The sequence below is a fragment of the Prunus mume genome, linkage group LG8 (genome assembly GCF_029339155.1).
Source record: "Prunus mume cultivar Tortuosa linkage group LG8, ASM2933915v1, whole genome shotgun sequence".
NCBI lineage: Eukaryota > Viridiplantae > Streptophyta > Magnoliopsida > Rosales > Rosaceae > Prunus > Prunus mume.
In genome coordinates, this window is record NC_142705.1 from 13,006,470 (window position 1) to 13,024,539 (window position 18,070).

Below are 18,070 nucleotides of genomic sequence, written 5' to 3' on the forward strand. Positions count from 1 at the left end.
AGAGGACCCCCAACCAGCCTCGTGTCAACACATGTCTTTTTTTAAAACATTAAAAACATGGAGTATAGTCTTGCAGCTATACTTTTTTTTTTTTCTTCTTCTTTTTTAAATAAAGAAGGACCTCTATCAATTATAGCCACGTGTCAAAAATAAGTATAGCCGCATGGCTATACTATTTTATATATAAAAAAATCATAGCATAGTCACCCGGCGATACTATTTAATTAACAAATTAATAATAAAAAAGGACCCTCCTAGTTGCATTAGTTTGTACCTAATAGATATTAATTTGCAACATATCCAAAGTAGATATTAATCTTCCACTATATGATATTTTAATATAATTTTTATAACATATGTTATTCTTCTTCAATAATATGTGAGAATTATTTGTATAATACTTGAATTTTGTGTCTTGCTGAAAATTTTATAGAAAATAGATGTATGAAACATTATAAATATGTACGTACATGTACAATAAGACTATTGTATGTTTGCTTTTTAAAGAAAACGTGAGACGTGTATAGAATACAAATGTATTGTTGAAAAATACATATATATATATATATATATATGCATCCATATGTAAAAGACTAGACATTCGTCTATACTATTGATTAAAGACAATTTAAATATTTTTTTTAAAAAAAACCAGTAATGCTGCCCTACTATACTATTTTAAAAAAAATTAGAAGAAAATCGAGTATAGCTGCCTGGCGATACTATTTTCTAAATAAAAACGGAGCAGCACAAATAAGGTTTTATGTGCGTTAATTGTTACACCAATTTTGTCTCATCAGTAAGTCGTATGTGATGAGTCTCGATAGATATTGTGAGTACGAGGCTGTATATGTTCAATTCTCATATAATAAGTTTTTGTTGTTTCACAAGTAGGTCGCACGGGAAAACTATGCAGATGACCAAGGATGAAGCTTCTTTCAAAAAAAGAAAAAGAACCAAGGATGAAGCTAGTAAGGCCCCTGAACTCAAGCCAAACATTAGTACAATCTCTAACCTAAGACCAAATACAAGCCAAACTTAAAAGCAAAAGAACAACTTCAGGTATAAATTAATCCCTTGATTAAGAAGCCAAACAACATTAGGTAATTATGATAAGTAGAAAACAAGAAGAGTAATGCTATATTGCATACAAATAAAACGCACATACTGGCACAAGACAGGTCAAACTCATAAACAAGAGTAGTGCTGCTAAATGTATGAATTGACCTTTATCTTCTGCATTGAAGGCTTATTTCCTCAGTGCATGACTGCAAATCATCCTACTGCTGGCTCGTCCCCTGCCCTCCTTGTGTAATTGCTCCCTGTCCCCCCCTCCCTCCTTGAGTTGCTGTTGCTCCTCCTGCACCTCTTAGATTTGGAGTTCTCACCTTCAAAAGTATTAGACACATCATCGACTAGATCACGAAATACTGCATCTTGAATAAATTCCACAATTTCCTCCTGGGAACTGAATTGAAGTTGTTTAAACGACTCTGTAAATTTCCTGAGCTTGAAATCCTCCTCAGTCTCGTTAACGAGTTTCTCAAATATATCATCTTCTACTCCGGCTTTACCAACAACTACTTGAATGAGGTTTCTGGGATCACTGGCGCATCGTGCTTTGAACCAAATGATTGACAGCCCCAAGTAAAATTCAGCATAGCGGGACTGCTTGATTTCATCTATCTCTTCTTGTTGCTCATTGGAACCCAGTTGCCTGGACAAAGGAATCCCCTCACACAAGCGTCTTTCATCGAAGAATATTTTTGTAATCTCCTTGAATAAATCGACTCGTGTAACGACGGGAACTTCATTAAACAGCATCTCGAATGCCTTCCTTCTCACATCTTCCTTGGTTTCCCCTGCTGCTGCTGCTGCAGCGCTTCCGACATTAACATCTTCCGCAGCAAGTTTGTTGGAGATTTGCTCAATCTTGTCTTGCTGGTCCTTGGGGGATAGTAAGCTGAACCAGAAAATCGAGAGCTTCGAGAGTAATTCGGCAGGACTGGCAAAATCAGTAGAACGGGTGCTGGCCTCATGGGATGGTATTCGGAGCTGGGGCATTGCTAATCGACGCAGATAAAGGTTTTTGAACGTTATTAAAATAGAGTAGCCTACAACTCAGATGAGAGTCATTAATTAGCAACTTCAAACCACATAATTAATATACAAATAAACTCAATTAATCAAAAGGTACAAATACATCTAACCAAAAGGTAGAAAAACGTATAACATATTATTAATATCATTATGTACCTATACCATAAATATGTTAAAAATTCAAAAGAATAAATATTACATAACTGTGCCACAAGTATATAAAAGCCCAAAAGGTATAAATGCTAACGTACCTATGACACAGCACAAGACAAAATAACTAAAATTAAATATCATGTTGGCCCGGTGGTTGAGGCGTTCCTCAGGCCCGCTATGCTCCCGGCTCGTCTGGGGTTCGATTCTCACTGCCTAGAAAGGGTGGATTGCCGTGGTTCGCCACTAGTTAGTCTCTTTTTTTCAAAAAATAAAAAATATCATTTTCCACCACTAGCAAAGAACATAAATCTGGAGTAAAATTATTTGAGGATCCTCAATAGATATATATACAGTCTCATTCTATTGAGGATCTCTCAAATAATTTTATTTGAGGGATGCCCTTTAGGGTACCCTATAATTTTTTTTCCAATGATCCAAACAATCTATTTTTTAGGTCTTCATTCATAGATCATCCTTACAAAAAATTAGACAAATCGGAAACCGTTTCGATATCCAATTGTGTCTTACAAATCAATGAACACGGTGCTTCAAGAGAGTACTAAAATTTCAATAACTCAATTAAATGGTCAAATAATATCAGATTCAAGTGATTTTTTTGTAGAGATGATCTTTGAATGTGTATCTACAAAATAGACCGTTTGGATTAGTGAAATATAATTTGGAGTGGGCCTTACAAAGGGTGTCCCTCAAATAAGCTTATTTGAGGATCCTCAATAGAAAGTATATATATATATATATATATACATACATACATATAGTCTCTTTCAGTTGATGGATTCCTCAAATAGTATTATTTGAGGGATAGGGCGCTCAACCGTTGGATCTGTTTTAATGACCTTGTGTGGTTGAGATTGAATTACATCTTTTAACCCGTTTTCACACTCCTGACCCACCACAAATTCCACTTATGCTTGGTAACGATGTACGCTGGAAAACCAAACGTCTCTCTTCTTCCTCCAACGCTTGGAGACCTTTCATGCAGACCAAACGACCCCACGTGAAGAAGAAGACCCACCATCGTCAGTTGAAGACGAAGACCCACCATCTATGCAACAAAGGTATGCTGTCATTGGTTCTGATTCTTTCAATATCTTAGCCATGGTTCTTCGATTTGGAGTTCTGGGATGAGTTCTGATATGGTTTTAATGGGTTTGAAGATCACTCCTCCAAAATTTTGGAATATCATGTGTATGAAGTATAAAAAAAACAACAATTTAATTAATGGAATTTCGATTTTGGGTTTCTGTGTGATGAGTTTCGATTTGGGTTCTATTGAGTAATTCTTAATTTGGGGGTTCTTGCTAATTATTGTTAGTTTTTTTAATGATAACCCCAATTTATTTATTCAAGGATGAAGTACTGCTAGAACAAGATGTCAACCCAATTCATGATGAGGGTCCGGTAATTCACAACAGTACTTCTCAGTTACAAACTGGTAAAAGATGATTGTTGATTTTGCTATACTAGTTCAGTATCTTAGTTAAATCTCATAGGGCTCTGTTTTCTGAACATTAGATAGAGTAGAAGGTAAAAAGAAAATGAAATGTAGATGTTTCATACACTTTTGTCCTTGACAGATAGTTTTGATATGTATAGAACTATATCAGACATTTTGCTGCTTTCAGGAGAAAAAAGAAAAAAAGAACAACATTTTGCTAATGTGCTACCCCAATAATAATGTTCGTGGCTTTCTATTAATGTGAAACATTCAAAGTGATAATGATTGTACTACTTTCTGTTTAGATGAATACTTGCTGAATGCCAACTTGTGAAATTTATTGAAGTTAATAATCAATTTAAGGACCACCTTGCTTTCAAGCAATTCTATGTTGAAGGGCTTTGTGAATACAAGGCTAACCTCTTTGTCCCAAACTCAATATTATTGTTAATAACTGTAGTGTGGTCTTACTTTTCTTGCATTGCAGGTTTGTACTGGAGTAATCTTGTTCGTTCACTCTTGAAGTCCAACATCTGATGTACTCTGGATCTAATCTTTGCTGTTGTTTGTTTAAACTCAATAAGGATTTTGTAGCTCTTCTCTGTAATAAGAATGGTTTTTTTTTTATGCGGGTTGGTAATTTGTATAGGGATGTGAGCTCACTTTCTATAATGGATGTTGTACATAATTGTTTTTCCCTTCTGTAATGAATACTCGATGTTATCAAGTTTATTTTATCTTAGTAATGAAAACTTTATTCAGTTCATAGTGTGGCAGTTTTTCCGTGTTTTCTCTTTCACTGTTCTGAACTTTAATGGCATATGATAGTTTGTTTCACTTTTTCAGTACTAGCAAACTCATCCAAGACATTCGTTCATATAACACCAAAACTTAACTATGATATTAGATAATAGTAGCAAAACAAATTTGTTTCCTTTTAATTGAAATGATTTTTGAATGGTTTTCTTTGTTCAATACACTGCGCATCAAAAGGCATTCTAATGAAAACAAAAAATACAAACACAATATTTTCATTAGGAGGCTAGCTGCAGGAAGCTTAACTGGGCAAACATAGTCTTTCTTCAAGTGCAACTCTACAACCCAAGAAATAGGTGGAATCACTGGAGTTCGAAACATCATCTAAAAAACTCATCATCCTGACAAGACAAAGTAAATAAAAAAAGAAATAAAAATTCATCGTTCTCAATAATAAGCAAGTTATATAGGTGGAAGAATTATTATCCATATCATCAACAAAATTCTCCATATAAGTTCTGTGTATAACTATAATTACCTGTGATGAAGAACTATTATCTTTGCCATTAGAAGCATCTTTGTCAACATTTGAAGATCTATCATGGTCAAAGATAACATCACAAAGTTACACAGGACGTTAATACATAATAATAAAAAAGGAAAATTACAAATAAGTTTGCATTCTTACGATTTTTGAAGCATAGGACAGTTCCTTTTGTCGTGTGTTTGTCCATATTTTCCACTCCCATTACAATGCTGACCTTTGTATTTTTCTCTCGCCAACTCCTTTATGCCCTTAAGTCTTTTCCCACTTCCTTTTGCTTTAACATGATCTCGCCAACTCCTTTCTGCCAAACGTCCTCTTTTCGTATGACCTCTTCGTCTTTACTCTTCTTACTAGAGTATGATCGAACACTAAACCCAGCTTCCCTTGCATATTGATTGTAAAAGTCATACACTTCTTCTAATGTTTCAAATTGTTGACCTTGGAAGGGAGTGATCTCACCAATTACTTTAGGATAGAAAATTGATACGGAAGGATTTGTTTCCGAATCAGTTTCCATGTGAACTAATATGCCATTACTAGCTTCCATAGTTGAACAACAGGTGAGCAAATCTGTTTAACCATAGAACATGCACAAGAGTAGATTAACCAATGAGCAAATCTGTTTAACCATTGAACAATAGGTGAGCAAATCTATTTTCCTTAATCCAAAAGACTAGATTAATAAATATTTATAAATAAATAAAAAGACAAAAATAAGTAGCCAAGAATCACAAGAAACACAAACCACGTTGAATGGAGCATTGAAAGCACAAGTTTGATGGAAAACTACAAAACTACAGTACTCAATACAAAAAAGTTGTAGAATTGTTGATGAGTTCTTAAATTTCATATCAAAACTCAGGATACCCGTTTATTTGTGTTTTTTTGTACTTCATACACATGATATTCCAAAATTTTAAAAAACCATTAAAAATCTAGATGAGTGATCTTCAAACCCATTAAAACCATATTAGAACTCATCCCAGAACTACAAATCTAAGAACCATGGCTCAGATATTGAAAGAATCAGAACCAATGATAGCATACATTTGTCGCATAGATAGTGGGTCTTCTTCTTCAACTGACGATGGTGGGTCTTCTTCTTCAGTTGACGATTATGAGTCTTCTTCTTCACGTTGGGTCGTTTGGTCTGCGTGAAAGGTCTCCAAGCATTGGAGGAAGAAGAGAGCCGTTTGGTTTTCCAGTGTACGTCATCCTTTCTCACTGCACTCCTTTTTTTTTAAAAAAAATTTATAAATAAAGAAGAACCTCTATCGATTAAAGCCACGTGTCAAAAATAAGTATAGCCGCTCGGGTATGCTATTTAATTAAAAAATTAATAACAAAAAGGAAACCTCCTAGTTGCATTAGTTTGTACCTTATAGATATTAATTTGCAACATATCCAAAGTAGATATTAATCTTCCACTATATGATATTTTAATTTAATTTTGAACGTATGTTATTCTTCTTCAATAATATGTGAGAATTATTTGTATAATACGTGAATTTTGTGTCTCTTGCTGAAAATTTTATAGAAAATAAGTGTATGAAACATTAGAAATACGTACGTATATGTACAATAAGACTATTGTATGTTTGCTTTTTAAAGAAAACGTGAGACGTGTATAGAATAAGAATGTATTGTTGAAAAATCCATATATATATATATATGCATACATATGTAAAAGACTAAAGCCACTCATCTATACTATTTATTAAAGACAATTTATAAAAAAACAAAAACTCAGTGACGCTGCCTTGCTATATTTTTTTTTTAATTAGAAAAAAAATCAAGTATAGCCGCACGGCTATAACATCAAAACAGAGGAGCCCATTGTGTGAAAATAGTATAGCCGTTGGGCTATACTATTTAATTAAAAAAATTAGTAATAAAAAAGGACCCTCCTAGTTGCATTAGTTTGTACCTTATAGAATTAAGTTGCAACATATCCGAAGTAGATATTAATCTTCCACTATATGATATTTTAATATAATTTTTATAACATATGTTATTCTTATTCAATAATATGTGAGAATTATTTGTATAATAGGTGAATTTTGTGTGTCTTACTGAAAATTTTATAGAAAATACGTGTATGAAAGATTAGAAATATGTACGTACATGTACAATACGACTATTGTATGTTTGCTTTTTAAAGAAAACGTGAGATGTGTATAAAACACGAATGTATTGTTGAAAAATACGTATATATATGCATCCATATGTAAAAGACTACATGTTCGTCTATACTATTTATTAAAGACAATTTAAATATTTAAAAAAAAAACAGTAATGCTGCCCTGCCATACTATTTTTAAAAAAATTAGAAGAAAATCGAGTATAGCTGCTCGGCTATACTATTTTCTGAAGAAAAAACAGAGCAGCCCAAATAAGGTTTTATGTGCGTTAATTGTTACACCAATTTTGTCTCATCAGTAAGTCGTATGTGATGAGTCTCGATAGATATTGTGAGTACGAGGCTGTATACGTTCAATTCTCATAGAATAAGTCTTTGTTGTTTCACAAGTAGGTCGCACGGGAAAACTACGCAGCTGACCATCTCTAAAATGGATTGAACTGGAATAGCATTATGGAACAAGATTCAAGAATATGTCTCCACCTACTGGAAGAATGACTTTTGGGTTTTGATTTTGAGGTGAGCGGTGATGTGGTTCAGGAATAAAACTAAAACTCAAGCCAAGTGAAGTAAATTAAGTAGATGTTTTGCTTCAAAATGTTGCTTTAAGACTTCATCTGGTCTTTCTACCACGCGAAACTAAAGAATTCCGAAAATTTGTGCAAGGGATGAGTTACTATCTTCTCTTGAAGCTTTTGATTTATCAAATAATGTTTGAAGGACAACGAAAGGAATTTGATTCTCCAACCGAAGAAGATCTCGTATGAGGTTAGGGAATATCCATACCAAGTTGAAGATGGGGTCATCTGGATCACTTGGTGACAGCCTTCCAACTTTGCAGAATAGTTCAATAGTGAAAAGACCATCCAGCACCATCACCTCAACTAGATCTTGACCGCATAAATTGATTGTCTCTGAGTAGCACCGTCTTATATCTTCTTCCACTGATGCCACAACCCGCTGATAGTCATCAAGATTCGGGCCAGGGGATGGTGTTCGAACAAGCATATCGCGAAGAAATCTCCATTTGTCCTGCTGCATCATGTCCAAATGTGTGTCACCGTAGTGATAAGAACGATGGAAACTATATGAGGCTGGTAGGCCTTCTTGTTTATTTCCAAGAGGTATTGGGGAACTCTGAAGATGCAACAAGAGTTGTTTCCAGCTGAGGGGTGCAGCAGCCATTTCGTTTCCTGGATTATTCGCTCCAAAGATATTGTGGTCTGAATATTGTTTGTCGCTGCAATTGTAATGAAAGCATCTCTTCCTCCATTGGTGAGCTTGATTGCGAGTTCATTGTAGCTATAAATTAAAGAGCAGAGGATTTGGTAATCATTCTACTTTATACTGAAGTAAATTTGAATGCCAAAAATATGTTGCCACATAAGAATTAACTATCAAGAAGAAGACAAGGACCAACCTTAATTATTAGCAGCAGATTCAAATGATAGAGTAGAATGAAACAAAAAATAATATAATGTGACCCTTTTGGGGCCTGAACCTTCTTTCAAATTTCATGGAACCATCTTCTTTGCCATCTATTCTCAGATTTTCTTTGCTTAATATATTTCATTCTATGGATGTACATTGATAACTAGCTAGTCTTAAAATGTCTATTTACAGAGTATAGCCACGCCCCCATATAGCCGTGCGGCTGTACTCATTAAAAACATGGGATATGGCCGTGCGGCTACGGCTATTCTTTTTTTTTTATTATATTAACCACCACATGTCAGAGTGTGCGGGTACTCCTTTTTGGGAACAAAATAAAAAACATGGGGTATAGCCCTGCGGCTGTACTACTGTTTTTTCTTTACTAATAAAGGAGAACCTCTATCGATTAAAACCACATGTCAAAAATAAGGCTATAATATTTTTTAATATAAAAAAAGAGGATCCCCCATTAATTAACAGCCATGTGTCAACACATGTCGTTTAAAAAAAAAATTATTAAAACATGGGGTATAGCCGACGACCGGCTTGACTCCTTTGTTTCTTTTAAATGAAGATCTATCGATTAAAGCCACGTGTCAAAAGAAATATAGCCGCCACACGGCTATACTATTTAATAAAAAAATTAATAATAAAAAAGGACCCTACTAGTGGCATTAGTTTCTACCTTACAAATCTTAATTTGCAACATATCCAAAGTAGATATTAATCTTCCACTATATGATATTTTAATATAATTTTTATAACATATATTATTCTTATTCAATAATATGTGAGAATTATTTGTATAATAGGTGAAGTTTGTGTGTCTTACTAAAAATTTTATAGGAATATACGTGTATGAAAGATTAGAAATATGTACGTACATGTACAATACGACTATTGTATGTTTGCTTTTTAAAGAAAACGTGAGACATGTATAGAACACGAATGTATTGTTGAAAAATACGTATATATATGCATCCATATGTAAAAGACTACATGTTCGTCTATACTATTTATTAAAGACAATTTAAATATTATAAATAAAAAAAAAAACCAGTAATGTCTGCTGCCCTGCCCTGCTATACTATTTTTTAAAAAATTAGAAGAAAATTGAGTATAGCTGCCCGGCTATACTATTTTATAAAGAAAAAACGGAGCAGCCCAAATAAGGTTTTATGTGCGTTAATTGTTACACCAATTTTGTCTCACATCGATGAAGTTTCGTATGTGATGAGTCTCGATAGATATTGTGAGTACGAGGCTGATATACGTTCAATTCTCATATAATAAGTCTTTGTTGTTTCACAAGTAGGTCGCACGGGAAAACTATGCAGATGATCATCTCTAAAATAGATTGAACTGGAATAGCATTATGGAACAAGAATATGTCTCCACCTACTTTTAGAAGAAAGAACACTGATAAAATTTGATCAAATTAAATGTGCTGGTAATTGTTATTATGCATGGTGTGGACTGTGGACATTATTTTCTTCAATAGATTGCAGGCCTATCCAATTTGGATCTTAGAGTGCCACTCATGACTAAGCTATGAGCTTTGATTGCAGGCCAGTGGAAATAGATAGAGAGATCCAATTGGAACAATTATATTACTTGTATTTGGTATTAGGTTTTGTATAATTTTTATGCTATGGATTTTGGGCCTAATAGTACCTCATATCCCTTTTTAAGAACAAGGATGAAGCTTCTCTCTAAAAGAGAAAAAGGAAAAAGAACTAGGATGAAGCTAGTAAATGCTGCAGCATGATGTGGTCTTGAATAGAACAAAAATTAAACACTTGTAATGCACACAGAGATTTTAAAACATAGTAATTGATCTGGTCCAAAATGATTCGTTTTGGCCAGCCAGGTCATTAAAAAGAAAAATAGATCGCGCGCTCTTACTACAGTTAGTTACAGTTGTTGCTCTTCACTCTAGCCTTTCCAAAAATAGGTTGTGGCATTCTTAAGCGCAGCCACCCACCGCTGCCCAAGAGCACAAGATGACAGACTTTCTATGGTATTTTCAGGCAATGGGAGGTGCACCTGCCTCTTGGGCCTCCTATATGGTCGGGCCACAACAGACATACATACATGTACAATACAAATATTGTATGCTAAGCTTTTTAAAAAGAAAACGTGAGACATGTATAGAACACAAATGCATTGTTGAAAAATACGTACCTACACATATATATATAATAAAAGAAATAGCCACATAGCCACTGTCTATACTATTTATTAAAGACAATTAAATCAAGACCACTATCTCGCTATACTATCTCTTTTTAAATTAAATATAGTATAAAGCCGGCCGGTTAGATATATGTTTTTTTAAAATTTAAAATTGAGTATAGCCGTCCTGCTAAGCGCGTACTATTTTTAATATAAAAGAGGACCCCACTGACCTCAAACAATTAGGCAGCCACATGTCAACACATTTTTAAAAAAATTAAAAACATGGAGTATAGCCGTCCGGCTGTGCTCCTTTGTTTTTTTTTAAATTATAAAGAAGAACCTCTACCGATCAAAGTCACGTGTCAAAAATAGTATAGCCGGGTAGCGATACCTTTTTAAAAATTTTTAAAAACTGAGTATAGCCATCTGGCTATACTATTTTTTAATATAAAAAAGAGGACACCCAACCATTAGGCGCCACGTGTTAACACATGTATTTTGTAAAAAACATTTAAAAACATGGAGTATAGCCGTGAGGCTGCACTCCTTTTTTATTATTATTATTATTATTTTTTAATAAAGAAGAACCTCTATCGATTAAAGCCACGTGTCAAAAATAAGTATAGCCGCTCGGGTATGCTATTTAATTAAAAAATTAATAACAAAAAGGAACCCTCCTAGTTGCATTAGTTTGTACCTTATAGATATTAATTTGCAACATATCCAAAGTAGATATTAATCTTCCACTATATGATATTTTAATATAATTTTGAACATATGTTATTCTTCTTCAATAATATGTGAGAATTATTTGTATAATACGTGAATTTTGTGTCTCTTGCTGAAAATTTTATAGAAAATAAGTGTATGATACATTAGAAATACATACGTATATGTACAATAAGACTATTGTATGTTTGCTTTTTAAAGAAAACGTAAGACGTGTATAGAATAAGAATGTATGGTTGAAAAATCCATATATATATATGCATACATATGTAAAAGACTAAAGCCACTCATCTATACTATTTATTAAAGACAATTTATAAAATAAAAAAACAAAAACTCAGTAACGCTGCTCTGCTATACTTTTTTTTTAATTAGAAAAAAATCAAGTATAGCCGCACGGCTATAACATTTTCTAAAGAAAAACAGAGCAGCCCACTGTATGAAAATAGTATAGCCGTTGGGCTATACTATTTTTAAATACAATAAAGAGGGCCCCAGCCATTAGACTCCAAGTGTCAACACATGTCTTGTTAAAAAAAATTAAAAACATGGAGTATAGCCGTGCGGCTGTATGCCTGTTTTAATAAAGAACTTGTATCAATAAAAACCACGTGTCCAAATACGTATAGCCGCCCGGCTATAATATTTAATTAAAAGATTAATAATAAAAAAGGACCCTCCTAGTTGCATTAGTTTGTACCTTATAGAATTAACTTGCAACATATCCGAAGTAGATATTAATCTTCCACTATATGATATTTTAATGTAATTTTTATAACATATGTTATTCTTATTCAATAATATGTGAGAATTATTTGTATAATAGGTGAATTTTGTGTGTCTTACTGAAAATTTTATAGAAAATACGTGTAAGAAAGATTAGAAATATGTACGTACATGTACAATACGACTATTGTATGTTTGCTTTTTAAAGAAAACGTGAGACATGTATAAAACACGAATGTATTGTTGAAAAATACGCATATATATGCATCTATATGTAAAAGACTAGACGTTCGTCTATACTATTTATTAAAGACAATTTAAATATTTTAAAAAAAACCAGTAATGCTGCCCTGCCATACTATTTTAGAAGAAATATGTCTCCACCTACTTTTAGAAGAAAGAACATTGATCAAATTTGATCAAATTAAATGTGCAGGTAATTGTTCTGCATGGTGTGGACTGTGGACATTATTTTCTTCAATAGATTGCAGGCCTATCCAATTTGGATCTTAGAGTGCCACTCATGACTAAGCTATGAGCTTTGATTGCAGGCCAGTGGAAATAGATAGAGAGATCCAATTGGAACAATTATATTACTTGTATTTGGTATTAGGTGTCATATATTTACTTTAATTAGCAGGTTTTGTATAATTTTTATGCTATGGCTTTTGGGCCTAATAGTACCTCATATCCCTTTTTAAGAACAAGGATGAAGCTTCTCTCAGAAAAAAAGAAAAAAGAAAAAAAAAAGAACAAGGATGAAGCTAGTAAGGCCCCTCAACTCAAGCCAAACATTAGTACAATCTCTAACCTAAGCCAAACTTAAAAGCAAAAGAACAACTTCAGGTATAAATTAATCCCTTTATTAAGAAGCCAAAGAACATTAGGTCAAACTCATACTGGCACAAGACAGGTCAAACTCATAAAGAAGAGTAGTGTTGCTAAATGTATGAATTGACCGTATCTTCTGCATTGAAGGCTTATTTCCTCAGTGCATGACTACAAATCATCCTACTGCTCACTCGTCCCCTGCCCTCCTTGTGTAATTGCTGCCTGTCCCCCTCCTTGAGTGGCTGTTGCTCCTCTTGGACGTCTTGGACCTGGAAAACTCATCTTAATGAATTCTGGCAAAGGTTCCGAAAAGGGACGACTATTATAAGAATGTCTTTGATAAAAAAATTTATTAGACACATCTGGCACATCAACATCGCTCATTTCAGAAGTATTAGACACATCTTTCCTCGTTTCGGAAGTATCAGACTCATCTTTCCTCGTTTCGGAAGTATCAGACACATCATCGACTAGATCACGAAATACTGCATCTTGAATAAATTCCACAATATCCTCCTGGGAACTGAATTGAAGCTGTTTAAACGACTCTGTAAATCTCCTGAGCTTGAAATCCTCCTCAGTCTCATTAACGAGTTTCTCAAATATATGATCATCTACTCCGGCTTTACCAACAACTACTTGAATGAGGTTTCTGGGATCACTGGCACATCGTGCTTTGAACCAAATGATTGACAGCCCCAAGTAAAATTCAGCATAGCGGGACTGCTTGATTTCATCTATCTCTTCTTGTTGCTCATTGGAACCCAGTTGCCTGGACAAAGGAATCCCCTCACACAAGCGTCTTTCATCGAAGAATTTTTTTGTAATCTCCTTGAATAAATCGACTCGTGTAACGACGGAAGCTTCATTAAACAGCATCTCGAATGCCTTCCTTCTCACATCTTCCTTGGTTTCCCCTGCTGCTGCTGCTGCAGGGCTTCCGACATTAACATCTTCCGCAGCAAGTTTGTTGGAGATTTGGTCAATCTTGTCTTGCTGGTCCTTGGGGGATAGTAAGCTGAACCAGAAAATCGAGAGCTTCGAGAGTAATTCGGCAGGACTGGCAAAATCAGTAGAACGGGTGCTGGCCTCATGGGATGGTATTCGGAGCTGGGGCATTGCTAATCGACGCAGATAAAGGTTTTTGAACGTTATTAAAATAGAGTAGCCTACAACTCAGATGAGAGTCATTAATTAGCAACTCAAATAGCTATAATCTTCAGTATGTTAAAAAGATACATAATCATGAATCTAGCATGATGCTCTAAACAAATGGGTGTGTAATTTTAGTGCTGGCAGATCCAGGATTATTACCTCAAGTAATCGTGGTGTAAAAGTTCTGAGCACTAGGTGGTGGATGGCGGCGACACTCCGATGGCGACGTAGGAGGTAAGGGGGGTTAGAGTTTTGAGGAGGTTAGGTTGAGTAGAATAAGAGAGGTTATACTTTTCTCATGTATTGTGTGTACTGTAGACTAGCTGTAATCTATTTAATTTATAGAAAGAGTTGAAGGATTGGAGGCACACAACAAAATTCAGCGCCTTCCTTCAGTCTTCTCTGAAAATGCATAGAACCATGGTTTGTCCATATCTAATGCTAGATAACTTAAACCCAGAATTTTCCCCTCTAAAATAGAACAATTCATGTATATCTCATACTCAAATAATTTTTCAAAATTCTTGTTGATGTTAATTTTACAATATTAAACAAAAAATTATTACAATTTTAAAGCTGAGAAATGGGGTGTGATTTTAATTTAAATAGAAATTTAACGGGGAAGTGTAGTTTTTAATGTTAATTGTTTCTGTATGTGAAGATTTTTTGTTTGTTTTTATTTATGTGAAGTGTAATATGTTAATAAAATTAGGAAAGTGTTTTATTTATGTGAAGTGTAATATGTTAATAAAATTAGGAAAGTGTGGTGGAGCATGGGGTGAACTAAAAAGGGGAGGTGCCTCACACGCAACTCCACCAAGTCAATGCACGGCAGTTGGGATCCATTTACATGGGTAGATTGGAACTTGGGGGAGGTGTGTTGGGTTTTCTATTTTAGACTAGAAAAAAAAAAAAAAAATTTGCCTAGGGTATAGCCCAGGTTAATCATAACGACGGTCCGTCAAATTCAGCACCTTCCTTCAATCTTCTCTGAAATTGCAAGGAACCATGGTTTGTCAGTTTTCCTTCAGTCTTCTTTGAAATGGCAAGGAATCTTAAATTGCAAGGAACCATGGTTTGTCAGTCTTCCTTCAGTCTTCTCCGAAATTGCAAGGAACCATGGTTTGTCAGTTTTCCTTCAGTCTTCTTTGAAATTGCAAGGAACCATGGTTTGTCAGTCTTCCTTCAGTCTTCTCCGAAATTGCAAGGAACCATGGTTTGTCAGTTTTCCTTCAGTCTTCTTTGAAATTGCAAGGAACCATGGTTTGTCAGTCTTCCTTCAGTCTTCTCCGAAATTGCAAGGAACCATGGTTTGTTTGTCAGTCTCCCTCCCTCTCCCTTCCACTCTAATCTGAACCATTCAATTCGAACCATGGTTTGAAATCTTCTCAAATATGGCCGTTGTTTGCTCAATTAATTATCTCCACTGTATCCAATACACATGCACATGGAAATATTTTATTTTTATTTTAATCCTCGGCGGAGAGAAAAGCAATGGGTTGTGTGCCCCCTGTCACGCGTTTTGTAGCATGCAACTGAACATGCTCTTACAATAGTAGAAAGACAGAAAATTTGTTCACCTTCTCTCTCTCTCTCTCTTCCCTTTCCACTCAACCCACCCTCACAAATCAAAACACAATTAATCCAAACCAAAAATTGAGCCAATTTACAACAGAGTATATATACTAATGAACTCACAATCCAGCTCGCCAATAGCTAATGGAGCCAGATATGATGCTGTCATCACAATTGTAGCGACAGACAATATCGAGACGACACCATTGGATTTGGACCAAAGAATCCCGGAAACAAGATGGCTTCTGCATCCATCAGCAGGAAACGAGTCTTGTTGCATTTTCAAGGTACGTCAATGCCTTGTGGAAATAAACAACAAGACTTACCAGCCCCATATTGTCTCCAGCGGTCCATATCACTATGGAGATAAACGTTTGGAGATGATGCAGCAACACAAACGGAGATTTCTTCACGATCTACTTGCTCGAACAGCTTCAACCGGCCCAACACTTGATCGCTATCGCCAGGTGGTAGCAGCAATGGAAGAAGATATAAGACGGTGCTACTCGGAGACCATCAGTTTATGCAGTCATGATCTAATTGAGATGATGGTGTTGGATGGTCTCTTCACTATTGAACTCTTTGGCAAAGTTGGAGGATTGTCACCAAGTGATCCAGACGATCCCATCTTTAACTTGGCATGCGTATTCGCTAATATCTTTCGAGATCTTCTTCCTTTCGAGAATCAAATTCCTTTCTTCCTTCTTCAAAAACTATTTGATGAATCAAAACCTTCAAGAGAAGATAGTGACTCATCCTTAGCCAAACTTGCTTTAAAGTTCTTTACTTGTGCAGTAGAAATCCCTGAGCAAGTGTTAAATCAGGACTTCACTACTGTTGAAGGAAAACATTTACTGGATTTACTCCGCCGGAGTTTTATCCCTGAACCCTATGATCATTCACCTCAAGAAGATCCTCCTTCGTCCATTGAATTTATCCAGTCAGCCAAAAAGCTTCGTCAAGCTGGAATTAAGTTCAAGACAAGGGAGGCAGTGAGCTTCTTAGACATAAGATTTTACAATGGAGTGCTGGAAATTCCACACATAGTAATCGACGATCTACGGACTGATTTATTGATGAATTTTGTAGGATTTGAACAATGCTACTCTCATTGCTCAAAGCATGTAACTAGTTACGCTGCATTCATGAGTTGTCTGATCCGCACGCCTGAAGACGTATCATTTCTCTGTAACAAGAAAATTGTCGAGAATTATCTTGGAACTGATGAGGAGGTTGTTCATTTCTTCAAAAACCTTGGCAAAGGTGTGGTGTTTGATATTAAGAAGAGTTATCTACGGAATTCGTTCAAAGAGGTGAATGAGTACCATAGAAATACGTGGCATGTGCGATGGGAAGGTTTAAGATCCAAGTATTTTGGTACTCCATGGTCTTTCTTGTCTGCTGTAGCTGCTGTTATACTCCTACTACTCACTGCAATTCAGGCGTTCTTTGCAGTTTATGGATATGCCCATCCGCCGAAACCTGGGAAGAAGGACTAGAGTACGTACTAGCAATAAGCCAGTCCATCTGGGGCTTGAGGGAAGCGCTAGAGTAGCAATAATGTTAGGATGTTTGACACTTTTTTTGCACCTTGTATGTATTTTTTGCGTCTTTTAATATCTTCCCAAGCTGGATGTGTATAAATATGGTCAGCATGGTCCCTAGCCAGCTCTGTGAGTGTTCTTCAGATTATGAAATCTCCTGTTTCCTCAGGGGTATTCTGGATATTGTCCACTGTAAAATGATCCAGCACTTGTCCAATCAGTTGTTGTTGATCATTGGCATCTAGTTGAGTTTTGAACACAAAAATTAGCCCTTCAAATCCCCTTTCGCTCCTGAATTTTTTATATAACTGCGGAAAGGAAAAGAGCCTGGTCAGGGGAAGGGGAGTTTTCTTGAACCGTCTTCAGTTTCCTCTGGGAGTTGCTCCACTGTAACATCTTCACCTACTTTATTCTGCATTTCTTTCTTCCTCTCATTAATTGGGCGGAAAATCTATTTGTATATGTAAGGTACCAGTAAAGAGTAAAACTTCCTAATAAAATAAAACTACTTTTATTATGATAGTGTTCAAATCCCTACAGTACTAGTTTATTCAGTGACCTTTGAGGTGTTAACTCAAGAGCCATTTTTGTTTTACTGCTGTGTTCCAAGTCCTCAAATGCAATGAAACCAAGAGAAAACTATTTAAAATGAAGTAACAAGTGGAAGAGATTTGAAAGAAGGACCCCTATATACTCTTTGGTTCAGCCTTCAGGAAATGCCTGCTGACCTTTCTCCATCGTGC

General features: G+C 35.2%; 3 protein-coding genes across 3 annotated transcripts; 1 reads left to right on the top strand and 2 right to left on the bottom strand.

Moving 5' to 3' along the window:
• Positions 1 to 967: 967 nt before the first annotated feature.
• LOC148914752 (uncharacterized) lies at positions 968 to 2,199 on the bottom strand. Its single transcript, XM_089042813.1, has one exon. It carries the CDS (start codon positions 2,062 to 2,064, stop codon positions 1,276 to 1,278), a length of 789 nt encoding a protein of 262 aa, XP_088898939.1. The 5' UTR covers positions 2,065 to 2,199; the 3' UTR covers positions 968 to 1,275.
• A 10,864-nt stretch (positions 2,200 to 13,063) lies between these two features.
• Positions 13,064 to 14,605, bottom strand: LOC148914753 (uncharacterized). Its single transcript, XM_089042812.1, has 2 exons — positions 14,368 to 14,605; positions 13,064 to 14,222 (listed from the first exon to the last, which is right to left on the bottom strand). Exon 2 carries the CDS (start codon positions 14,170 to 14,172, stop codon positions 13,234 to 13,236), a length of 939 nt encoding a protein of 312 aa, XP_088898938.1. The 5' UTR covers positions 14,173 to 14,222; positions 14,368 to 14,605; the 3' UTR covers positions 13,064 to 13,233.
• A 336-nt stretch (positions 14,606 to 14,941) lies between these two features.
• Positions 14,942 to 17,847, top strand: LOC103340262 (UPF0481 protein At3g47200-like). Its single transcript, XM_008243656.2, has one exon. The coding sequence runs from the start codon at positions 15,897 to 15,899 to the stop codon at positions 17,280 to 17,282; it is 1,386 nt and encodes a 461-aa protein (XP_008241878.2). The 5' UTR covers positions 14,942 to 15,896; the 3' UTR covers positions 17,283 to 17,847.
• Positions 17,848 to 18,070: the final 223 nt, after the last annotated feature.

What these genes read in the sequence shown, in the direction of transcription:
- LOC103340262 (XM_008243656.2), top strand. Translation starts at nt 15,897, where the DNA reads ATGAACTCACAATCCAGCTCGCCAATAGCTAATGGAGCCAGATATGAT.
- LOC148914753 (XM_089042812.1), bottom strand. Translation starts at nt 14,172, where the DNA reads ATGCCCCAGCTCCGAATACCATCCCATGAGGCCAGCACCCGTTCTACT.
- LOC148914752 (XM_089042813.1), bottom strand. Translation starts at nt 2,064, where the DNA reads ATGCCCCAGCTCCGAATACCATCCCATGAGGCCAGCACCCGTTCTACT.